This window comes from Myodes glareolus, chromosome 8 (genome assembly GCF_982192425.1).
Source record: "Myodes glareolus chromosome 8, mMyoGla1.1, whole genome shotgun sequence".
Classification (NCBI taxonomy): Eukaryota; Metazoa; Chordata; class Mammalia; order Rodentia; family Cricetidae; genus Myodes; species Myodes glareolus.
This window is the reverse complement of record NC_142033.1, coordinates 108,471,960-108,497,216: the sequence shown is the minus strand read 5'-3', so window position 1 is coordinate 108,497,216 and position 25,257 is coordinate 108,471,960. Positions and strand designations below refer to the sequence as shown.

The following is a 25,257-nucleotide window of genomic DNA, read 5'->3' as shown; positions in this document are numbered from 1 at the left end:
CCTTGTATGTGTGTGCACTCCGCTCCTTGTGTGTGTGCACTCCACTCCTTGTATGTGTGTGCACTCCTTGTATGTGTGTGCACTCCTTGTGTGTGTGTGTGCACTCCACTCCTTGTGTGTGTGTGTGCACTCCACTCCTTGTGTGTGTGCGTGCACTCCTTGTATGTGTGTGCACTTCGCTCCTTGTGTGTGTGCACTCCACTCCTTGTATGTGTGTGCACTCCACTCCTTGTGTGTGTGCGTGCACTCCTTGTATGTGTGTGCACTCCTTGTGTGTGTGTGCACTCCGCTCCTTGTGTGTGTGTGTGCACTCCACTCCTTGTGTGTGTGCACTCCGCTCCTTGTGTGTGTGTACTCTTTGTGTGTGTGTGCACTCCGCTCCCTGTGTGTGTGTGTGCACTCCGCTCCTTGTATGTGTGTGTGTGCACTCTGCTCCTTGTGTGTGTGCACTCCGCTCCTTGTGTTGGAGCTCACTGTACTAGGTAGTGAGAGAGGAGCAGAGGAAAAAGGTTTAGTTCCCGTGTGGGGAAGCACACAGGGAGAAGAGCATTTATTTGACTTATGGCTCACATTCCAGCAAGGAGGGAGCTGCAGCTGAGGCCCTGGAGGAGGCGCTCCCGAGTCCAGTCCGCTCCCCAAGGCTGGCTCAGCTTGTCCTCTGACTCAGCCCACCGGCCCAAGGACAGCATCACCGGTGGGTTGCGCCCTCCAACAACAGTTAACAATGAAGGAAACGCCACTCTGACAGTCTGACAGGCTGACGTCCGGGTTCCCAGGTGATTCTGATTTGGGTCACCTTGACAGTGACGGGGGTCTAACTGTCCAACACATAGGGGCAATAGTGACACCTTTGCCCTGTCACATACACAGGAGAGATGGCTTCTGGGACCCAGGCCACAAGCCTTTCGCCTTGCCTGCTGGGGAGCTCAGAACTAAAACTATGTCCCATTGGTGTCAAGCCTTTCAAAGCAGCTGCTGTGGGTTTGAAGGGCTGGCTTCCCCAACCCGATGTCTCCACCTCAATCCTGTCTTATTTTGTATGGCTACCTTGTCTTAGTTTTTGTTTTGTCTCTCCCACTTCCATCTCTTTGGCTTCTAAGGAGGAGGCAGGTAACACCCATGCCCTTGTAGGGCGGTGGTGGCACACACCTTTAATCCCAACATTTCAGCAGCAGAGGCAGGAGGATCTCTGTGCATTCAAGGTCAACCTGGTCTTCGGAGCAAATTCCAGGACAACCAGGACTACATCTCATGATCATTCTCAAAAAAACAAAAGAAAAAGAGAAAAGATCCCATGGCTGGAGGGCCGGCTCCCAATTGGGAGTGCACACTGCTCTGCAGAGCATAGAGGTCGATTCCCAGCACCACAGTTTCTCAACCAGCTGTCACTCAACGCCAGAGGACCTGGCGCCCCCTTCTGGCAAGGATTGGTACTGCATGCATGTGGTACACATACACAGAAAATAAAGCAGTTTTGAAAAGGGATTCTTCCCAGATGAGTACAGTCTCACAGGGACACACACACATACACAGGTTCACACAGACACATCCACAGGCTCACACGGACACGCCCACAGGCTCATACGGACACGCCCACAGGCTCTCAACATGCTGAGACCCCTCCGGTGGGAACACTGCATTGAAAATTCCTGTAGTCGGGTTGGAGGGTTGGCTCAGCACCCACAAAACCCAGACCGGACTGGAATTCACTGTGTATCAGAGCCTGAGCAGGAGGATCAGGAGTTCAAGGTCATCCCTAGCTACTTAGTGCATTGGGGCCAGCCTGGGCTACTTAAGACCCTGTCTCCAAAGATGGAGGGATGAGGAGGAGAGAAATCGAAGTAAGGTCTCTTGGGAAAAATCAGGGTGAACACAAGGCAGAAGTGGAATCTGGAAGAACCCAGCAGGCTACAACAGGCAGCCTCAGCCCTGCCAGGGTAGGTGCAACATTGCTCCCCCCCACCACAGAATCTGTCCCAATTGCTCACCAGTGAGGCTCTGCTGGGCCTGGATGAGGAAGAAGGTGCCTCCCTGCCCCCCTCCTCCCCCTTCTCTTCCTCTACTCCCCCTGCCTCCCAGTATGGAACCGTCCTTGCTGGCTCCAGCTCCCCTAAGATCGATGGGAGAATCAATCCCAGCTGTAGGGCTCCTCTGGGAGCTTCCACCCTCACAGCCTCCAGTCTCCCAGCCTCCACCCTCCCAGCTTCCAGCCTCCATCCTTCAAGCCTCCACCCTCCCAGCCTCCACCCTCCCAGCCCCATCCTCCCAGTCCCATCCTCCCAGTCCCATCCTCCCAGCCTCCAACCTCCCAGCCTTCTCCACCCTCCCAGTCCCACCCTCCAAGCCTCCACCCTCCCAGCCTCCACCCTCCCAGCCTCCACCCTCCCAGTCCCATCCTCCCAGTCCCATCCTCCCAGCCTCCACCCTCCCAGCCTTCTCCACCCTCACAGTCCCATCCTCCCAGCCTCCACCCTCCCAGCCTCCTCCACCCTCCCAGCCTTCTCCACCCTCACAGTCCCATCCTCCCAGCCTCCACCCTCCCAGCCTTCTCCACCCTCACAGTCCCATCCTCCCAGCCTCCACCCTCCCAGCCTTCTCCACCCTCACAGTCCCATCCTCCCAGCCTCCACCCTCCCAGCCTCCTCCACCCTCCCACCCTCCACCCTCCCAGCCTTCTCCACCCTCCCAGTTCCATTTTCCCAGCCTCCATGAAAAGCTTGTGTACCCAGAAGCCTCTCTGCCGACACAGCAGTCCAAATCAGACCAAATCGAACCAAATTAGAAAAAGCCCAGGTTTAATGGGTACAACGCTCCTGGGTGATTTTCCAGCCCCCAGAGAGGAGACAGGGAAGGAAGACCACAAACCCACCATGCTGTTTTCTGGTGGGCAGTTTAAATACCCTGAGGGCGAGGTCTTGAGCATCTCTGGGGAGGGGGTCATCATTTGGTGGGCTTTCTGAGATGCAGCAGGATTTGGGGAGAGATGGGGGAGGGAGATTGGGATGAGCATTCAAGACTCTTTGGGTACATGGATGCCAGGGGTTGGGGTGAAGTTTCCACTCCCCACTCCTTGGTTGGCTCCCCTTGAGGCTGGGTGGACCTGGGAGGCCCCATCTGCCACAGATCTTTCCTGTGTCTCTAGCAAGCATCCCCAGTGGAGGCTGGGACAGCGCTGGTCCAGGAGGAAATGAGGCTCCACAGGAGTCCGTGCTGTGGGTCAAATCCTAAGCAACCCTGCAGACAGAGCCTGCGGGGCAGCTGAAACAGTCGCCCCAACGTTCCTGCAGGGGTACAGGGCTGTGGTGTTGGTCACCGTGGGCCTTCAGTTGAGAGGTACCTGCTCTAGGAAGCAGGTGGTTGGATGTGCCTCAGTTTCCCCATCTGTAAAACAACCAGAGGTTGCCTTATGCTCCCTGTCCCAGCCAATCTGCAGTCTCCTAGAAGTGGAGGGGGAGGAAGAGGGAGCCAGGGGTTTGTCACAGTGATTGCGACTTAGCCTAGACAAAGGAGCTTGTTGGGGAGGAGGGAGGAGGGGGGGAGGCAGCCGAGAACGGAGGGACAAGAGGGAGGTAAGCTGGGTTCCCAGAACCCCAAAATGCCCATGGTCTGTCTCTCTGCTTGCCCAGTGGGAGAAACTGAGGCCAGGGAGAAGGAAGCCCCCCCCCCGCAGCTCCAGCGTCTGTTCCCAGGGTCCACTCTCTCCACCCCTCCCCTGTGGCTGTGGCCCCGAGCGGGGGTCGGGGGGGGGCTAATCCACCTGACAAGCAGGTCCAGGACATTGGAGACTCTGGGGAATTCTCATTTCAGGCTGCTGTCTTCTGACTGGTGGGTGGCAGGAGGAGGCACGGTGCCAGTCAAGGCTGACCCTTCAGCGCTGGGTCGACCTGGACACCCCAGGGGGCCAGTGGGACCTAACTCCAAGCCGGCTTCCACCCCTTGTCCTCTGGGCTCAGCACCACGCAGAACCTGGCTCTCCGTCTGGCCCACCCCAGTCTAGTTCCTGGCTTTATCTGATTGACTCACTCACCAAACATTTCCTGATGTGGGCCGGTGAGATCCCTGAACTAGGCTGCTGGCTGACTTCTGCCTCCAGTGCTGTTAGCCCCTTCTGCGGGCCCAAACTCCTACAGATCCTACAAAACCCAGCCGCTAGGACCTCTGGCTCCAGAAAGGAAAAGCTGCTGCCCTAGTCCTGTCTTGGGTGGAGGGGTAGCGTTTGTCTTCCCCTCCCCAGCAAGGGAGGGGAGAGGCCCGCTCTCTACAGTGGCTGGCGACCTCCTCCGCCAACTCTGCAGGTGCAGTTCCCGTCCCATGGAACTGTACCCTTTTCGCTCAATACCAAAGGGAAGACAGACGTAGGAGCCTCGCCAAGCTGTCCTCGGGGACGCGCCTTCCTTCCCCACCCTCTGGGTCGGCGGAAAGGGCCGGGTGTGTTCTGATAAATGACGCGTTGATGGCGCGTTCCAGCCGGGCCTCACCCGCTCTCTGCCTCCAGCCAAGCTGTGGAGGCTCAGGGCCAGACGCCATCCGGGGTGGCCCACGTGCGCCTGGCGGTGGGTCCTCTCCTGGGCTAGGGCTCCAGCAGACCTCCCCAGGCACCGTGGGACACTTCAGGGTGTCTTTCCTGTGAGAGACCCGCGGGGCCACCCGGGGCAGGACGCTGTGGGCAGGGGGTCTCTGTAGTCCCCTCAGCCCTGCACAGTGCTTGGTCCTGGACTGGCAGCACCTCGCCGCGGGGAGTTCCTTGTTCAACTCAAGTGGACGCGAACCCCAGAGTGGGGGCATCCAGGAGGCCCCTACCTGGTCCCTGCTCCTGCCCGCCCTCCGGTAGCCCCAGATCAGGTCTCAGTTTCCCCAATCTCCACCGTAAGGACAGTTCATTTTCCCCAATCTCATGGTGGAGAGACTGGAGGAGACAAGCAGGGTCTGCAGGTCCTCACCCCAGGAGGAGGCTGGAAGGTCAGGAGCCTGGTTGAGGGCAGCCTGGGCTACAGGAGACCCCACCCCGTCAGAGAAGGAAGCGGGGGGGGGGGGGGGGAAGGACAAAGGAAGAGCAGAGGGAAGCATCAGGTGGCTCAGAGAACAGCATTGGGCCCTCTCTCTCCTCTGGGGTCCCACAGCGCCAACGGTTGCTTTCTGGGTGGGAAACCGAGTGGCAGGGTGGCAGGCAAGGGTGGCGGCAGATCCTGGTCTAGAATGGGGATCTCTCCCCGCCACTGAGGTCCTGGAACCTGAGAAGTTGAGGGTCCTTGCACCGGCATGCGGTCGCGCAGCCCCTGGGGCCGCTGCAAACAAGCGGGTGTTTGCGCGGCCCAGAGCGATGCGGATTCGATGGAGACGCGGGGCCTTCGGGGATCGATCGGGCGCAGCTGTCGCGGAGCAGCCCGGGGGAGTTGCCACAGGCGAAGCCGGCACAGGCCAGGGCGGTGCAGAGATCTCGGGGTGCCGCGTGTGCCCTGGGTGAGCCCCTACCACACTCAGAATATGTGTGCAACCGTGCAACCCCAACACCAGACAGAGAACCTCGGGACCACCCCAGACCCGACACCTCTCGTCTGTTCTCATCACATGCATCTCACACCCACCCTTAGCACATCCCCAACGGAGGAGGACAGGCGCTGCGCTGTGGGGAACAGATTCGCAAAGCCTGCAGGTTTGGGGAAGGCTGGCCCGGGGACCTGCGGGCCATCCAGCTCTTACTGAACTGGAGGAGACAGTCGCCAGCGTCCCGGGTGAGAATAGCGGGGACAGGTGTGCAGCGGGTGAGACTCTCATTTCCGTGGGAAATAATAAACCATGACCTGTCGGGGGAGGGTGGGTGACCCACCTCAAGGCACAACTTTGGGTGTTTCAAGCCCCTGCATCCATTTTTAGCTAAAATGAGGGCGTCAGACAAGGACCGTTGAGGAATCTCCTGGAGGTTGAAGGGGCAGCCAACCGCTCCTCCCGCGCAGCCCGTGCAGGTCCCCCCAACACCCTTGATGCTTGTGCTCACCCGACCCTCACAGCGCTCCCGGAAATCGAGACCCCGAAACCTCCCATACTTGGGCTGAGCACAGAGACAGCCAGTGTCAGCTTGGAGCAGCCCAGCACATTCCAGACACCCAGAGGGCCATTTTCCTGGGCTTCTGGACTCCACCTCTGATTTTCCCACTGGGAGCTTCCATGAGTTGTCCTAGATCCCCACGGGTATGGAGATGGGGGCGCCCTGCCCCCCTCCAGCGCACTCCTCCTCCACCCTCAATTTGCTAATGACCCAAGATCGATCAGGCCCCAGCCACCCGCATGCCCCGTGGCCCCACTCAATTCTATTTTACTAATTACTAACGTGGGGGAGGCCAGTTCTGGGGCGGAGGGGGGGACGATGAAGCAGTGCGGTTCTGAAGGGACCCCTAGATTTTTACTCCATCTCTCAGAGAGAGTTCAGACCCTGCAGAGAAGGGTTTCTCTGAGAAGATTTAAGCACAGGCTACACACACGCCAGAAAAAGTCCCTTCGTGGGGCTGAGAGGTCCCTTCTAAATCTAGGCCGTTCAAAAGGGCGTGTGTGGCACCCGAGGGTTCTGATTCAACAGAAATACCCCCCTCCTCTCGACGTCACCCATCAACTTCTTTTTTTCTCTCAAAATGGATTCCTCCCTCATCAGGAAGAAAATCCACCTTGGTTATTACTTAAAACAAGAACCAGCACAGGAGGGAATGAAGACGGGGTTGCACCATCCCAACCCCCTCCACAGGAGCCCCCCACCCGCAGGTGGCTAGCATCATCCCAACCGGTCGACAGGAGCATCTAGCCACCTCTTGTTTCTCCAGTCACAAACACCCCGTCAGCCCCCTGCCTGCTGGGCTCCCAGGGCTCTGCTCGCTCCTCACTTCCTGAAGCCCTGGATGCTATCGGCTAACGGTGCAGGATTGATTTCCACACCCCACGATTATTTTTAATTATCTGTAATGTGGCAGAGTAGACTTGGGGACCTCAGACTTGTAAGCCTGGCCACAGCCGGTACCCCCTACCTCATCACTACATGGAGAGGAAACCCAAGTGGTGAGATCGGTCCCTCTCCTCGCCTCCGCCATTCTATCTGGAAGACGTGTGTACCCCCAAATTGTCTAGACATCCCATATCAGAACATCCTCGGGCTTCTGACCTTTGGGTAGGTGGTTGGGTAAAAACAAACAGAAAAGAGTACATACACTCTGCAACTCTGCCCCACAGGGACCAAGGCGGCAGCAGGCAGATGTGGTGGGTGCGGGCCTTTCTCCCAGGGCTTTAAACAGCTGGACCGGAATAAATGTACTACCTGCTGCGTCCTCTTCTGCCCTGTCTGCCGAGCCCGTGAGCAGGAAGCCCTGGGTCCGACACACACACACACACACACACACACACACACACACACACACACACGGATCTTCCTTCCTCCACAGCTCCTCTGCTCCCACGGGGTCAGAGTGGAAAGGGAAACTGAGGAACACAGAAGGCTCTGGTGCTGCCTGGAGCAAGGACACAATGTAACTGTCCACATCCACTACTGGGATGGTTGCCTTGTCTCTTCAGCCCAATAGCCCAAGACCAAGGCATTGATGGGGGAGGAGTCCTCACATAAGTGGGCATCTGACATTTTAGGGCACTTGGTTCTCTCCCTGTAGAGGGAGTGACTCCCCATTCCAGAATGGACCCTGGCAGTCGCCCTAGACAGTGGGCAGGGAAAAGAAGGAAGAGAGAAAGAGCTGGAACAAAGTTGGGGTCCCCTCCTGACCTAGACTCTGGACCCCCGAGGGCCTGGCTTGGCCATTCTAGGATCTCTACCCATCCATGAGGGATCTTGTCTCCAGGCGCCTTGGGCCCAGAAGATATGTCCCCTGAGAGCCCTCCTTCCTCCCTCCCTGTCTAAAGGCTGGAGAAAGAGTTCCTAGGCTCCCCGCAGCCTCAGGAAAAACCCCGAGCAGGTCTGCAGGTGACCTCAGCCAAGGTATCCCTAGACCCCAGGCACAGTGTGGGCAAGAGGCAGTCACACACGCTGGATTTAGAAGGAATTTCTTTTTCTTTTTCTTCTTCTTCTTCTTCTTCTTCTTCTTCTTCTTCTTCTTCTTCTTCTTCTTCTTCTTCTTCTCTTCTCCTTCCTTCCTTCCTATCTTCATTCCTTTCTTTTATTTGTTTTTTTTTTTCATAACAGGGTTTCTCTTGTACTGTTGACTGTCCTGGATCTCACTCTGTAAACCAGGCTGGCCTCGAACTCAGAGATCCGCCTGCCTCTACCTCCTGTGTACTGGGATTAAAGGCGTGTGCCATCATGTCCCCCTACCACTGGGAAGGTTTTCTGTTTTTTTGATAGAAGATCTTACTAAGTAACCCTGCCTGCACTGCAATTCGCTGTGTAGCCCAGGCTGACCTTGGACTCTCCCAAATCCGCCTGCCTCTGCCTCCTGAGTGCTGGGGTTAAAGATACACGCCCCAGCTCCAGAGGGATTTCTGAACGACCTGAGGCTGGACAATTCCACAACTGAGGAAACTGAGTCCCAGACCGGCTTTTCCTTGTACTTGAGGCCAATATAAATCGTGATGTTCTGCGGACCTCCGCACCTCCCCACTTCACCTCCCGCAGAGGTTTTATTATTATTATTATTATTATTATTATTATTATTTTATGCATATTGGTTGAGCCTGAAAAAGAGCCACAGCTTTCTTATGGGGTATCAGCTGAGTTGGGGGTACTGTGATCATACCCCAAGGATTCAGGGGGTGTGCCAGAAGGGCCATACGGGCCAGAGATTAAAAGGCACAAAGATGAGACGCTTATACCCAGCCTCAACTAGGGCGCCTCCCCCAATCGCTCGGGTTCTCTCGGCAAGCAAAATGGGGGGACCCAGGAGCCAGCCTGGAGCTCCAGGGGGTTTGGTGGGTGCAGGCGGAGCAATGGGCGGGGGCGCTGACGTCAGACCCGGGCCCGGGCGCCGGCGGCGGCCGCCCCGCCACATCCTGGTGGCCGCTGCTCGCAGCAGCCTAAGCCGGGCGAGAGCACTGAGCGACTGGGACAGCAGCCGCGGCCACCTGGAGCGTCGGCCAGTGGGTGGGGAACATGCAGCGGCCTTGAGCGCGCACGGAGGGGCGCCCAGGATGGAGCTGAGCCTGGAGAGCCTCGGGGGGCTGCACGGGGTGACACACGCTCAAGCTGGCGAGCTGCTGAGTCCCGGCCACGCGCGCTCCGCTGCGGCCCAACACCGAAGCCTGGTGGCATCGGGACGCCCGGGCCTGGTGGCGGGCATGGCTAGCCTGCTGGACGGTGGTGGCGCCGGGGGCGGGGGCGCCGGGGGCGCGGGAGCTGCAGGGGCCGCGGGTGGTGGCCCTGACTTCCGTGGGGAGCTGGCTGGTCCCCTGCACCCGGCCATGGGTATGGCGTGCGAGGGCCCAGGTTTGGGTGGCACCTACACCACGCTCACGCCCTTGCAGCACCTGCCGCCGCTGGCCGCCGTAGCAGATAAGTTCCACCAGCACGCGGTGGCCGGGGCGCACGGAGGCCACCCGCACGCGCACCCTCACCCGGCCACCGCGCCGCCACCGCCCCCTCCGCAGCGCCTGGCGGCCAGCGTGAGCGGCAGCTTCACCCTCATGCGCGACGAGCGGGCGGCACTGGCCTCGGTGGGCCACCTCTACGGGCCCTACGGCAAGGAGCTGCCCACCATGGGGTCGCCACTGTCGCCGCTGCCCAGCGCGCTGCCCCCGGCTCTGCACAGCGCCCCGCAGCCGCCACCGCCTCCTCCGCCGCCGCTCGCCGCTTACGGGGCTCCGGGCCACCTGGCCGGGGACAAACTACTGCCACCCGCCGCCTTCGAGCCACACGCCGCGTTGCTGGGGCGCGCGGAGGACGCGCTGGCCCGAGGGCTTCCTGGAGGCGGCGGCGGCGCGGGAGGCGGCGGGGCGGCTGGCGGAGCGGCCGCGGGTTTGCTGGCTCCGCTGGGCGGGCTGGCCGCGGCTGGGGCGCACGGGCCTCACTCAGGTGGCGGTGGCCCCGGAGGGGGCGGTGGCGCCGGCGGAGGCGGCAGCGGCCCGGGAGCCGGCGCGGCAGCCGAAGAGATCAACACCAAAGAGGTGGCCCAGCGCATCACGGCGGAGCTGAAGCGCTACAGCATCCCGCAGGCCATCTTCGCGCAGCGCATCCTGTGCCGCTCGCAGGGCACCCTCTCCGACCTGCTGCGCAACCCCAAGCCTTGGAGCAAGCTCAAGTCCGGTCGCGAGACCTTCCGCAGGATGTGGAAGTGGCTGCAGGAGCCCGAGTTCCAGCGCATGTCGGCGCTGCGCCTAGCAGGTAGGGACGAGGGCCCTAGAGGCTTGGCCCTGGGGGACACACCTGGCTTAGGGTGAGGGACTGACTATCTAGGGCCTCGGAGAGTGGGTCTCGGTCGGCTGGGGGTTTCCCCTGGCCTAGGAGGATGACCTCGGGTCTACACCGCCAAGATCGCACCGTCGTCGCCGTCCCTGGTCTTGGGGGACTGTGTAGGGTGTCTAGTGTCTTTGGGGGCTAAACTAAAACAGCCCTCGCGTAGAACCGTGTGCGCGCGCGCGGTACACTCCTTCGGTTTGTGATCCTGTGTGTCCCCCGCGACCAGAAGGTGCCACTCCCCTCCTCATAGCCACCGTGCAAGAGGGCCCACCGGCGCCTCCCTGCACCCAGTCAAAAAGCGCCGGGTCGCTTACTATGCTCAGTCAAGGCCTGGCCACCTCTCGGCCCCCAGCCCCAGCCCCAGCACCGATCTCTCTTCCTGTGTAGCTCAACCCCTGCCACCGATCGATCCGCTAGTCCCCTCTCCCTCCCCCCTCTGGCTGCTGGCAAAGGTCATTTGAGATGGGGGGAGGGGCGACCCATGGGACCCTGGGTTCCGTGGCATCCAGCAGAGGCCTTCACATCCGCGGTGGCTCCCCGGGCCCCTTCCTACTTCTCTCCATCCCATCGGGACAAATGGCAGTCGCTCTCTTTGGACCGGTGCTCGGGTTCCAGCCCATTCTCTCTTTATTCTTTCCTTCCCTCGTGTCTTGCCTGAGTCTTTCCCCCACACAGGCATACCAGCCAGCCCCTGGGGAACCCGTTGTCTCCTCCTTTGGTCTAATCTATCTGCTCCCACCCTATCTCTGAGTGGATGTGTGTGTGTCAAGTACCCTACAACCTGTGTGTTTGCGAGGTGCCAGAGAGCTGGTGGTCTAGGCAGAGCATTTTTCTCTGGGCGGTGGGGAGGGAGCTGTGTACCCCGTTCTAGGGACAATAGCGGTTTCCAGAGAGTCATCGATCCCTCTGCACACAAACACAGAGAGGGGCGGGGCAGCCGGGGCTCAGGAAGGCGCCCCTGAGGCTCGAGCAAGCCAGCGAGCCGAGCACCAGGTTGACTGTATTCCCCAGGCCACCCTGCAAGCTTGGGGTGGGGGGGAATTACTGGATGGTACCAGGTGGGTAGAAGCCTTAGACACCTGCTCCTGTCCCAACATTCCAAGTTTTGTGCGGCCTCCTGCAGCCAGCCTCAGTTTCCCCATCCTTGGGAGTCTTCCGTGATGACTGCTTGAGATCGGTAGGCAGGCGAGAAACAGGTTTATCTGAAGGGTCTTGTTGCTGGATGATAACGCGTCTCAGCACGCAGCCCCTCTCCACCTCACTGACTGTCCTCAAGCAGGATTGCCAGGGACCAGTGCAGTTCTGGGCCACAAGCTGCTGGGGGACTGTCACCAAGTTCTGTGTTCTGTGAATTCTGAAAGTAAAGCCTCCTCTCCTGGACACACAGGGACACTCCCTACCCTGAACCCACCTGACTGTCACCTTCAGCGGCCATGCTGGTCAAGGTAGTGTTCAGTTGGTCTTTTGTGGACACCATACAAAGGGCAACTGCACCGCAGGTGCCTTGGGACATCTATTGGGTACAGGGTCCCAGAGCCTTAGTCTAAATTCACATCAACACCAAGGCTGCTGGCCCTCTGTGTTATTACAGACAGGAAACTGAGGCCAGACTCGTCCTTGTCTGAGCTGCTGCAGTGACCGAGGTCTCCTCCTCGGGGACTGTATCATATACGGTGGACGTGTGGGCGCTTCAGAGGAGCACTCATGGGGCACACACTGTTGTAGATAACGCAAGATGGTAGACCTGGCCGATTCCAGACCTACCTTAGGGTCCACACTCTGGCGCTGGAGCCAGAAGTGGCAGCCAGCCCAACCAGGGTCATTAGGTCCCAGTCTTTAGTTCTGGTCCCTGCACAAATGAAAAGCAGCTAAGTGGCGGTAAATTGTGGTGTTTAGGGGGTGGTGGAGGCAGTCAGGCAAATCCCTTCAACATACTGTGTCTTGGTGACAGCCGGAGGCCTGCAGGTGTCCCCACACCAGTACCAGACCGGGAGCATCACCCCCTTGTGTGTCTACTTGGGGCAAAATTGGACCTTGGCTTCCATGAGCCCGTGAGGGAAATTCTCCTTGCAAGTCACAGCCTCACTAGGAAACATTGTCCCCAGTACTATCAACCTGAGAGTCCTGCAAAAAACAGTGAGAGAAAGGGATGGTGAGGGACCAGGTGGAGAGGGGAGAGGATGGAGGATGGATGGATGGATAGATAGATAGATAGATAGACAGACAGACAGACAGATGCTAGATAGATAGACAGACAGACAGATGATAGATAGATAGACAGACAGACAGACAGACAGATAGATGATAGATGGATAGATGGATGGATGGATGGATGGATAGATAGATGGATAGATAGATAGAAAGATAGATAGACAGACAGATGATAGATATTTAGATAGATAGACAGACAGACAGATGATAGATAGATAGATAGATAGATAGATAGATAGATAGATAGATAGATAGATGATAGACGGATAGATGGATGGACGGATGGATGGATCGATGGATGGACGGAAAGACAGAGGAGAGAGAGATGGAGAAGAAATGAAAGGTGGAAGAGAAGAGACAGGGAGAAAAGAGAGAGGAAAAGAGAAAGAGATGGAGAGAAATGAGTTGAAGAGAGAGGGAGAGAGAGGTGGAGAGAGGTGAGTTGGAGAGACAGAGAAAATAGAGGGATGGAGAGAGGGAAAGAGACCAAAGCAGAAAGAAACAGAAAGGAGCTTTGGAGACAAAGAAAGGGAGGAGCCATGGCGGCCAAGGTGGCTGAGCTCGACCTGGGGGTCCCCTGGCTGCTCCTGCCCCCCAGCTCCAGGAGAGCCTCCCAGCCTCCCTTCCCTCATCTGGAGACCACTGAGGGTCCTTCCTTTCTTTGTCCTTCCCAAGCAACACAGCAAAGAGCCCCAGAATCTCATCCCTACTGCAGTGTGCATTGTCCTCGGTGTGCACAAGCCTCAGTTTCCCCAATGTAGAACATGCATTGTGTGCATGGGGAGGAGACACTGGGGATCCAGACTCAGGCTCCCCTAAACATTTTCCCACCATTCTGGGGGGACATTTGTATCTGCTCCCATCCCACCCCAGAGTCCCCTCTCTGAGCTGCTCCCCCCCCACAGATACCCCAGCAACAGCGCAAACTGTGACTATGGGAGCCAGGCTGGGGGAGGGGAGGCTCCTGGCGGGTGGGGCGGTCGATGAATTCGAATTACCGTCTGTGATTCATCACCGTGCAGGTCGATAGCCTCGGCCGGCTTCAAATATTGTTTAAATTGCAACTCTGGACTGAAAAAAATTCTTTTTTTTTTGTAACTGATCAGAAAAAAATATACATATATAATAAGACATTCAAAGAAGGGGACAGGAATTCACACACACACACTCATGCACACACATCACAAACCATACACATCACACACTCACCATACACACATGCATGCATACATACATGCACGCGCACACACCCCCACAAACCATACACATCATACACACACCATACATATACATAACATACACGCACACCACATGCATGAACACACACCACACCACCATACATATACATAGACACCATACAAACCACCACACACCACGTGCATGAACACACACACACCCCTTCTTCAACCTCTTCCCCAGGGTTGCTACACAACGGGAAGGGAAGCAGAGCCCAGGGTATGGACAGGTGGAGAAGAGCAAGGAGTAGAAGTTGAGGCAGGAAACAAGGTTGGCTCTGTGGGATGCTTGATTCTCTGGAGGTCCACATGGGACTGGTGCAGAGGCAGCTGGCCATCAGCAATGGACAGGGAGGCCAGTGGGGGCTGGGCTAGAGAAAGAACCGAACCCAAGCGGGGTCCCCTGTTCCTACCGTTTGACACAGGGTTTCCTGGTAATCCAGGCTGGCTGAGGCTGACCCTGAACTCTTGATCCTCCTGAGTGCTGGGGTGACAGGCATGTGCCAACATATCTGGTCTATGTGGTGCTGGGCTGGACCTAGGACCCCATGCATGTCAGTCCAGGACGCTCCCCACTGAGCTACAGTCCTGCCTCTCATCCCTGTGTAAATGTCAGATACTCTGACAGACACCCCACACACACAGGGGGCCCTTGACAGACACCCCCACACACACAGGAGGCCCTCTGACAGACACCCCCCCACAGGAGGCCCTTGACAGACACCCCCCCACAGGGGGCCCTTGACAGACACCCACACACACAGGAGGCCCTTGACAGACACCCACACAGGAGGCCCTTGACAGACACCCACACACACAGGAGGCCCTTGACAGACACCCCCCCACAGGAGGCCCCGCACCCACAGGGTGGTAGAAAGCCTGTTCTGAACGCTGTACTCACCTGTCTCATCCTTGTCTGACAAAGGTCTCAGCCTCAGTGTCCTAATCTGAGAAATGGGAACAGTCACGCAAGCCCCTGAGAGAGCAGCAGGGACTCTGAGAAGGTACTGGGTGTGTGGGTGGCGCAAGCCCACATGGGGAAAGTGAAGACACTGTTTGGGCAGTGGTGGCACACGCCTTTAATCCCAGCACTCGGGAGGCAGAGGCAGGTGGATCTCTGTGAGTTCGAGGCCAGCCTGGTCTGCAAGGTGAGTTCCAGGACAGGCTCCAAAGCTACAGAGAAACCCTGTCTCGAAAAACAACAGCAACAACAAAAAGTGGAGCCATTGCAGGTGCCCACAGAGAATACACAGAACCTGGAGGCCATGTCCCCAGGGCTAACCATTCCCAAGGGGATGCTCGAAGCCCCTAAAACGAGAGTCTTTGCCCTTGAGCACAGAACCTGCTCAGGATAAGGACCTGCTGACCTGCTAGTTCCTCAAAGATCGCAATGGGATGATTTACAACCAAGGCCTCCTCTGCAGGCTAAGGAAATGCCCACCCCTGACCACGCCCCCAGCCCCTCACTGGGGATTGAGAAGTGGGGGGCTCTAGGACATTGCAGAAACAGAGAGAAAGATATCAGCTGGGTGTCTCTTGGTGAGGGAAAGACATGGTCCCTCACAGAGCAGTAGCTGGCAGCCCTTGGCACACCAGGGGTTGTGAGGCCTGTGCTGGGCCTCCAGCTCTCAGGGAGGTGACAGCAGCCCAGGCACTGGGGAGCTGTCCTGGAAACACGGGAACACAGGTACACACAAACATATGCGCGCGTGCACACACACTGCCCAGGGATCCTCATGGCCCAGGAGTTCTCAGAGACCCTCAGGGGAGAAGGAAGGCTGTGACTCAACTGGACACTGTAACTTCCTGTCCCCTCCTGATGCCAGTGTCCCAGCACGAGCCTCAGCCGGTGTCTGAGGCCAAGTTCACACCTTTCAGACCAATAGCCACTTCCTGTGACCACACCAGAGTCTGGTAGACAGGCAGGTAGACAATTGGCCCCATGACTGCTTGGCAAGAGGCTGGGCTGACCTCCAAATCACTAGTTCTAAAGTCCCCTTGAGGGGGCATTTTCACGGCTCAGCGGGGAAAGGCCAAGCCTGAGGACTTGGGGTCAATCCTAGGGACCCACATGGTGGGAGAGAACCCGTTTGTGACCCCAGCCACATTCATATACACACAAAACAAAATGTAGTTTTAGCTGAGCGAAGGTGGCTGATGTCTTTAATCCCAGTGTTCAGGATGCTGAGGCAGGTGGATCTCTGTGAGTTCAAGGACAGCCTGGTCTATAAAGCAGGTTCCAGGACAGTCGGAACTACACAGAGAAACCCTGTCTCACAAAACAAAACAAAACAAACAAACAAAAACCAGAAAAACTTTTTTTAAAAAAAAATTTATTTGAATTTATTTCATGTGCATTAGTGTGAAGGTGTCAGATCCCCTAGAACTGGAGTTACAGACAGCTGTGAGCTGCCATGTAGGTGCCGGGAATTGAACCCGGGTCCATCTGGAAGATCAACCAGTGCTCTCAACCACCGAGCCATCTCTCCAGCCCCCAGAACAGAAAAACCTAAGCCCCTTTTAACTAAATTCCTCGCCTGAACTAAGGCACTGTAGATCCTGCCAATCCAACCTGAAACACAAAGGACCATTTTCTTCCAGCCGATCTCTTGGCTGCACTCCCCACCCAGCCCGAGCCCCTAAGTTGCGTGAGGCATCTTCCCAGGGCAACCCCCTCAGTCCTCCCGGAGGATAGGGCTGGCCTGGGTGGCTTGGGACAGGTGAGGAACAAAAGCCAGGAGGCAGCGAAATCGGGGAGGCTGCCAGAAGCTGGCCGGCCCCCGCGGCCCCTTTGTATTAGCCTGCACACAGCCTGCTTTAACCAGGGAGTTCAAGCTGGTTTGAATCAAGTTTTTAATTAAAAATAGGCCGTGATCAATACCCTAGGCTGTGCTGGAGGGGGAGGGGCGGGGCTGGGCCCGGAGGGGGGTGGTGACTGAGAGGTTCACGTGATCCTTAGGCAGCTCTGAGACACCTGTGGCCTCAGTTTCTCCTAGGCAAAGTGACCCGGACCCTTCCTCATCTGGGAGCCATGCCAGTGGAGACAGCGGAGGGACTTAAAGAATTATGGCCACTCATAGAGAGAAAGAGAACCGGCTAAAGAGGCGGCAGGAGGTCCCTGATGTGAACACCCCAGGGGAAGAGGCCTGGGGACCCTGTGCTGTTGGGGTACAGGATTGCTCAATTTGAGACGCTGTGCCCAGGCTGCCAGAAAGCGATCCATGTTTCTGTTTATACCCAGACGCCCCACTCTGAGACGGTGCCCCCAACTCTGAGTCAGTGTCCCCCCTTCACGTCCAGAGCCCTGGGTGCCTCCCCATGTACAGAGCCCGGGATGCACCCCCACGTCCAGAGCCAGGGACGAATTCCCCACGTCCAGAGCCTGGGGTGTCCCCCACATATAAAGCTTGGGGCGCCCCCCACATCTAAAGCCTGGTGTGCCCCCCACGTCCAAAGTCTGGGGAGTCCCGTCCCTCATGTCCAGAGCCTGGGGAGGTCACCAGCTCTGGAGCCCGGAAATCCAAGGCAGTTAGTGCACTGACTGAGCAGAGAGTCTGGTGATCCATGGTGCTGGGAGAGGGCACAGCCCTCCAGCCTACCCTCCTTCCCGCTGCACCTGCCCTTTCTCCTCCCTTTGGCTGGACCACACAAATCTTTGAAAAGTAACTCCGATTTGATTTTGGGAGTCTCCTGTAGCCCAAACCCTAACCCTAACCTTAAACCTCACCTCAGGGCAGCTGCCGATGAACTTGACTCCCAGTTCTCTTGGCATGTGCCTTATTATTATTATTATTATTACTATTACTATTATTATTATACGTTTCCATATTCTGCAGGGTCCCAATGGATGCTCAGCTGAGGAGCTTTCTAGGTTTCCCCAGGGACCCACTAGTCCACACCCTGCCACCGGCCTGCGGCTTCTCACTGCTGGGCTCCAGCCCAGCCCACAGTCAGGTGTTTGAAAACTGTGGCCACCCTTGGGTGCCAGGACGTACTTCCGGGGACGCGGAACCCTTATCAGTGGATTAATTCACAAACAATTGATCTGCTCACTCACTGCCCAGCTTGTTCTGGGTCAGCTTTTCTCTGCTTCCCTAGGCACCTGTTTCCTTTCCAGCCATCTTTTTCTAATTCTTCTCCCACCTGCCACCTGGCCTCCTGCAAATGACTCTAAAGGGCGGCGGAGCTCAGCCTGGCATGGTGGCACAGGCCTGTCAGCTTTGGCACCGACCAAGACTGAAGGATGGCCGGGAGTTCTAGGCTAGCTTGGGATACAGGAGTGAGAACATATATGTGTGTGTGTGTGTGTGTATACATATATATGTGTGTGTGTGTGTATGTATGTATGTATGTATGTATATCCAAGTTTGTGGGCTGTGTCCTCTTCGCTGACTCGGTTTACCCCTGGCTGCCCCCTGTGGGTGACCCCACCCTGTGACCCTTCAGCTCCCAAGTGCCCCTCATTCTGGAGGGGCAGGCCAAGTGGGTGTGGACTGTTGGTTCCAGATAAGACTTTGAAAAATGGAGACGTTAAAACCCTCTGGAAGGGAGGGAGTGAGAGAGCGCAGGGAGAGCAGGCCGGTGGGAGGGTGGTGGGACCGACTGAGGTGGCTCCAGGGACCGCCTTTCTAACAGCCCTGGGGACTTGTGACCCTGGCAGAGTCGCCCGCCTGGCTGGGAGGGTGGGGGGAGCGCAGCCTCGCTGGGCTGAGTCACCGTGATGAGGAGGGATCCTGGTCCCAACACCTGCCCCCGCCCTGCAGCTGATGGTGGGGCAGGACTTGTCGCCAAGGAAACCGGCCATCATCCCAGCCGGAGACCAGGCTGGTATTGAGTTGTCGGCTGCAGGAGTGTGGGGAGGGAACAGGCGCACCGCGCAGCGGCGCACCGCGCAGCACCGCACCGCTGGGCTGCTCACAGCCTTGGTGGGCAGTTGGGGGGGGGGGCGTGGGTGAGAGTGACTGGGGCACCTGTGGGGCACTGCGCACATGGGGGACTGGGAAGGGACACCTGGATACCTTTTTATTTGCTTGCTTTCTTTAAAAAAAAAATGGTTTATGAGGCAGGGTCTCATGTAGCCCAGGCAGGCCTCCAATTCCCTAAGTAGCCAAGGATAGACCTTGAACTGATTTGTCTGTGTCTTCCTCTCCAAGACTGAGAGGAGACAGGACAGGCAGGCGCCACCTGTTTTATTTAATGCTGGGAATGGAACCAGGGCTTCGTGCAGGCTGGGCAGGCAGGCACTCTTCCCACCGAGCCCCAGCCCCGGAACTTTTTTTTTTTTTTTCAGTGATGGAGCCAAAGCTTTGCAGGCAGCGACAGAAAGGGCTTCCTGGGGCAGGGGCCGATGAGGCTGGGCTTTAAGGGTTGCATAGGAGCTGTCCAGTCTGTTCCTGCGGCTTCTAAGGGAAGATCCCAGAAAGCTGACGAGTGTGAGACCTCGCTAATAACGGGTCCTCATGGCAACATGAGAAATGAGACCCGGACGTCACCTCTTCTCAGACACAGCCCCCTGTGAAGCTGGGGGGCCTCTTCTCTTCCCCAATTCATTAAATATTTTTCTGCCACTGCCTAGCAATGGAAAAAAGGGAGTCCAGCCTGGGAACCCCAGAACAGCCATGCGTCGGACCTGGACCTTGGGTGATCTATGCACCCTAGTGTCTCTAGAAAAACAAGAAACCCAGGCACCCTCCGCGCAATTCCAGGGTTCTAAGCAGATTCCACCCCAAACTCGAGGGTATTCCTTCAGGACACAACCCGATAGATGGGGGCGGCTTCCCTCTGCTGGACACAATGGGAACTGCAAGACGATGGGAGAAGTGGATGGGCACAGGAATGAATGAATGAATGTCAGGTTTAAAGCCAGGGCGTGGAAGCACTTGGTCGTATTCTCTGTTCTGTAGACACAGCAACAGGAGATCCTGGGCCGGTCTAGCCTAACCCACAAGCTCCAGGTGTCCAAGTGAGAGAGCCTGTCTCAAAAACCAAGGTGAGGGGCTGGAGAGAAGGCTCCCTGGCTAAGAGCACTCCTGGTGGCGGAGGCGGCAGTGAGTTCAGCTCCCTGCACCGAATGGTGGCTCCCAACCCAGCTCCAGGAGTCCCGATGCCGCCCCACAGGCGCCTGCACTCTCTGCGCATGCCCCAGCGCAGACACACATCTACACACTTTTTTTCCCCCTGAACATCACAGAGATCCGCCTGCCTCTGCCTCCCAAGTGCTGGGATTAAAAGTGTGCGCTGCCACCACTTCCCGGCCACAAAGTTAAAAATAATAAAAATAAATCTTGCCTGGTGAAACCCTGTTTTGGTGAAGGAAAAAAGCAAGTGTGGACAGAAGGGCGCTCAAGGGGGCTTGTATAGGGACAGAGCGACAGGAAGACTCAGTAGGTGGCAGGCACTGAACACTGTGTCTCGGTTGGTTCTGCTACTGAAAAGAGAGACCTGCACACTCACCCCAGCCCTGCAGCAGCCTCAGCACCCTCGGGTGGTGCTCTCTGTCCACACACAGAAGGCTGATCGGCCCTGGCTGCAGCCCCAGGTGCTGAGCCCGGAGGAGTGGGGATCATGCTGGGGATGACGGGTTTTGAGGACACCGTGGCATGTGGTGCAGATTGAGAAGAAAGGAGAGTAAGCTGGGATGGGCAGCAGGGGTGAGGGTTGTGGAATGCGGGTGATAGGCAGCAGAACACTGGTGGAAAATAGGGGAGACCATGGGAAAGGGAGGGCAGGATTGAAGGAGACTGACAGTAGAGGGGGGAGGGGAGGGCGGGAGGGTGTGTGGATGAATGAGTGGATGGGTGGATGGATGGGTGGGTGGGTGGGTGAATGGGTGGATGAACGAGTGGGTGGGTGGGTGAATGGGTGGATGGACGAGTGGGTGGGTGGGTGGATGGATGGATGGGTGGGTGGGTGGGTGAATGGATGGGTGGATGGATGGGTGGGTGGGTGGGTGAATGGGTGGATGGATGGGTGGGTGGGTGGATGGATGGGTGGATGGGTGGGTGAATGGGTGAATGGACGAGTGGGTGGGTGGGTGGATGGATGGATGGGTGGGTGGATAGGTGGGTGCGTGGGTGGATGGATGAACAGATGGATGGGTGGGTGGGTGGATGGGTGGTGGATGTTTGGATGGTGGATGGGTAGAATTTAAAAGCTTGGACTATTGTTGCTTTCCTCACCTTGCTGGTTCCAGTTGTACCCTTGTCCAGGGATGAGCACCTGGTCTCTTGTGACCATGGTAACACAGTCAGGTCCGGAGGAGCCTCATGCATGCGTGGCCCCTTCTGTCCATCCACCTGCTCTACTGGGACCAGATCTATGTGCATGTATATAGGGCTCAGGATGGAGACCAGGGCCTCCCCACGCAGCTTGCATTGACAGTCAGTTTGAAATGTCCCAGGACCAGGCTGGAGAGATGGCTCAGTGGTTTAGAGCATTGCCTGCTCTTCCAAAGGTCCTGAGTTCAATTCCCAGCAACCACATGGTGGCTCACAACCATCTGTAATGAGATATGGCCTACAGGCATACACACAGACAGAATATTGTATACATAATAAATATATATATATATATATATAAAAAGAAATGTCTCAGGTCCACCTGGGAGGGAGTCTCAGTGGAGGACCGTGTGGATCAGGGTGGCTGTGGACCAGTACTGAGGCAAACTCTTTGTGTCTTATTGCTGTCCTTTGTCTGAGTTTCTGACACCCTCACACAGACACATGCAGGTAAAGCACCAATGATCATAAAAATAAATTTAAAATAACTTATGCCAGGCCATGGTGGCACACACCTTTAATTTATTTTTATTTTTTAAACTTTATTTAGCTTTATTTCATGTGTGTTGGTATAATGATGTCAGATTCTCTTGAACTGGAGCTACAGACAGCTGCAAGCTGCCATATGGGTGCTGGGAATTGAACTGGGTTCTCTGGAGGAGCAGTCAGTGCTCTTAGCCACTGAGCCATCTCACCAGCCCCCATACCTTTAATTTAAAGATCTGGTTTTTTTGGGTTTTTGGTTTTTCAAGACAGGGTTTCTTTGTGTAGCCCTGGCTATCCTGGAACTTCCTCTGTAGACCAGACTGGCCTAGAACTCACATCGATTCACCTGCCTCTGCCTTCCTAACTGCTTGGTTTAAAGGGGTGCACCACCGCCGCCTGGCTCTTATTTTTATTTTTAATTATGTGTATGAGTGCATCTCTGTGTGTACCAATTCTAACAAAGGCCAGAAGAGGGAGTAGACTCTCCAGAGCGTCAGTTACAGATCTGAAGTGCTGGCTGAGACCTGGACTCAGGTCCCTGCAAGAGCCGCAAGTGCCGCCTCCAGCTTTGACCCTGAAATTTTTTTTCTCCTAGATTCTGAGGCCCCCAAAGTCATCCTGATTTTGGATGTTTCCATGGCACTTGTCTTTCCTTTTCGGAAGCTTTAGGAAATTTCTGTCTGTTCCCAGAGATGTGTCTGTCTGTTTCTACTTGTTCACTCCTTCTGGTCTCTTCCTCTCTTCCTCTCCAGGGAGCAAGGGTTGCTTGGTGATAGCTGCAAGTTCATCACCATGGGGAAGAGAGGCTGTAGGCGCTCGGGGAGATGTTCACACCACATTCAGTCAGAAGTCAGTGAAGGCATGCATGCTGGGACTCAGCTAAGTTTCCACCATCAGCCCAGGATCCAGCCTAGGGGCCGGGCCACCCATAGCGGGCAGGCTTTCCCACTCCCTAGACAAACCAAGACACTCAGCTCCTGGGTGATTCTAGGGTCTGTCAGTCTGACAGTTACTTTAACCATCACACCTATGCATTTACATTACATTTTATCTTATTTATTACTGTTGTGGTGTGTGTGTGTGTGTGTGTGTGTGTGTGATGTGCGTGTGGATACACTGGCCATGGTGCACACGGAGCGGAGCTCAAAGAACATTGTTTTAGATTTGCTTCTCTTCTTCTACCTCTGTGCAAGTTCCAAGGATTGAACTTTGGTCACTAGGCCTGGGTGGCAAGTTCTTTTACCCTCTTCCCTCCCTTATTTGATCATCTGTTTGATCTGGTTGTGAATGTCATCGAGACCCGATGACAAACATGCTAACTCCAATTTGTAGGCCTTCTACCTCTGAGCCCCACTCCCAGCCCCTCCCTGGGGGGTTCTAGGCTAGCAGAAGACAAGGGCTGTGAACTCAGCGTCCTCTGCTCCTGAGATGGTCAGACCTGTGACTTGCTTGCTGAGACCTGATGTAGAGCTCATGGCCTTAGAGTCAACCATCTCACAGTCAGGAGTCCCATCCTGTCCCCAGCAGTCCCCAGGTGGGACCATGGCACGGCAGGGGGCTAGGCCCTCCGTACTTGGGGTCATGTTGGGATTGCAGTAGGAAGCTGGGACTGGTCACCCCGGGAGGGAGGGAGGCTTTGCTGGAGGGATTGACTGTGACATGCTTGTGTTAACTAGATGCCATCGCTTGGCTCCGTCCTCCGTTTGTGGCTGCCTATCTCCCCCCACCCCGGTCCTGTTCACACTGCTAACGACCCTTCTCTTCCTTCTTCTCCCCTTTCCCTTTTCTCCATCCTCTGAACCTTTCCAATGTGTGCCCTCTGCTCCCTGACTCGGTCTGGCTCTGGTACCCTGCACCTCCCTGGCCCCGTGCTCCGGTCCCCGTCCCCTCACCCCCCCCCCCCCGTGGTGTCCTCTCTCACCCCTGTCCCTCCTACAGCCTGCAAGCGCAAGGAGCAGGATCAGCAAAAGGACAGGGCTCTGCAGCCCAAGAAACAGCGGCTGGTGTTCACGGACCTGCAGCGCCGCACACTGATTGCCATCTTCAAGGAGAACAAGCGGCCGTCCAAGGAGATGCAGGCCACCATCTCACAGCAGCTGGGCCTGGAGCTCAACACCGTCAGCAACTTCTTCATGAACGCCCGACGCCGCTGCATGAACCGCTGGGCTGAGGAGCCCGGTGCCACTCCGGGCACCGCGACAGCCACTGCCACCTTCTCCAAGGCCTGAGCCTTCCACCCCCCACCCCCACCCCAGCCCCAGGGAATCGCACACCCCAGCCCTGGGGATGGGGGCCCCTCCCCCACCCAGCCAAAGGAAGTCCCACCCACCCCCAGGGGACAGGGACCCACCCCAGCCCCCTTCAGTTTTGGACACTAAGGGGACCTCGAGGGAAGAGTGGGTCAAGAATCAAGCACACCTTACAAACAAAACCCGGGTATTTAAAAAAAAATTAAATAGAGAACCTTTCCTTCCCAGATCCCAGACCTCCTCAAAAAGGGGAAAGCAGACAGCTGCCTGCCACCCCCCACCTTTCTCCTCCAGCCCAGGTCTCTGTCCCCTTGCCCCTTCCCAGGAACTGAGACTCGTCCCAAGTGGCCAAAAACCGACAATAAGCCGGATCCTTACAACACCCATCCCCAAACCTTGCTCCAAACCAAGCCCTCTCTCCGGGCAGGAAAGTCCCTCACCGCGGAGACCCTGGCCGCCACCCCCACCTCAGCGGCCTGCGAATCCTGTGCCAACAATCCCCTGCCTTAAGCCGGGGAGGGGAGCTACGGGAGCCCCCTGTCTCCAAGGAGACAGTGGCTGATGTGGAGATGAGGGCCGCCATGGCCGCCTCGCCTCAGCGCCCCTGGTTGAGTTCACTATGAGCACCTTGCTACGTGAAGAAAGCTACACAGGGAACGAGGTCACCAGAAAGCAAAAAACGACACCCCAGATCTTGGGGGCACACCAGAGTCTCCAGTTCCGGGGACCCTTGGATGCAAATCTCTGGAAATCTCTGGAACTCATCACCTGGTTTCTGGTTGCTTGGGGGTGCACACGTGGGCACCCCACACACCAGAAGACATTCGGGGGTATGCCTCGCCTTGGTGAAGCCTCTCTCAGAGGAGGAAGTGGAAAACTGCTCGCTCCGTTGTTTGCCAAAAAATGTACAATGGGGAAGGGTCAGAAGCAAGGGGGCACCCCCACCCCGCTGCTCAGTCCTCCCCTCGCCTGGGAGCCAGATCCAGGAGGCTGCCTCTCCCCCTCCCCGTCTGGGGGCTCAAGATCCTGGGAACTACTCTCTTCTGAACCCTATCCCATGGCTGCTCCCAGGAAGGGCGCACCATCAGTTTCCCTAGAGAATGCAAGAGACCTTTCTAGTGAGAAGAAGAAAAGGAACCTCCCGTCCTGTAAAGGCTACCTCACTGAGTCCATGCTGTGATTCAAATATCACGTCTGATACCAAAGATTCCCCCACCCCCAAGGGTTTGTGCTGGAAGCCAGGGTGTCCCCATCCTCACCCCATGGCTGTCCCCACCCGAGAGAGAGAGAGAGAGAGAGAGAGAGAGAGAGAGAGAGAGAGAGAGAGAGAGAGGACAGCGAGGTCGGTGAGTGCCTTTTTATTGAACCAAAGATGTGTGTAGAGAGTCCTCTGTCCTTAATCCTTAATGACTGACCGCTCT

At 56.8% G+C, this 25,257-nt stretch overlaps 1 protein-coding gene and 1 long non-coding RNA gene across 2 annotated transcripts; one reads left to right on the top strand and one right to left on the bottom strand.

Moving 5' to 3' along the window:
- Positions 1 to 2,780: 2,780 nt before the first annotated feature.
- LOC125417592 (uncharacterized) lies at positions 2,781 to 4,746 on the bottom strand. Its single transcript, XR_007237172.3, has 2 exons — positions 3,758 to 4,746; positions 2,781 to 3,381 (listed from the first exon to the last, which is right to left on the bottom strand). It is a non-coding gene; the product is annotated as an uncharacterized LOC125417592 (long non-coding RNA).
- A 4,368-nt stretch (positions 4,747 to 9,114) lies between these two features.
- Onecut3 (one cut homeobox 3) lies at positions 9,115 to 23,815 on the top strand. The gene is made up of 2 exons (XM_087908745.1): positions 9,115 to 10,303; positions 23,526 to 23,815. Exons 1-2 carry the CDS (start codon positions 9,115 to 9,117, stop codon positions 23,813 to 23,815), a joined length of 1,479 nt encoding a protein of 492 aa, XP_087764871.1.
- Positions 23,816 to 25,257: the final 1,442 nt, after the last annotated feature.

Excerpts from the sequence above, each read along its gene's own strand:
- Onecut3 (XM_087908745.1), top strand. The coding sequence starts at position 9,115 with ATGGAGCTGAGCCTGGAGAGCCTCGGGGGGCTGCACGGGGTGACACAC. Across the intron at positions 10,304-23,525 it reads GTCGGCGCTGCGCCTAGCAG|CCTGCAAGCGCAAGGAGCAG; the intron begins GTAGGGACGAGG and ends TCCCTCCTACAG.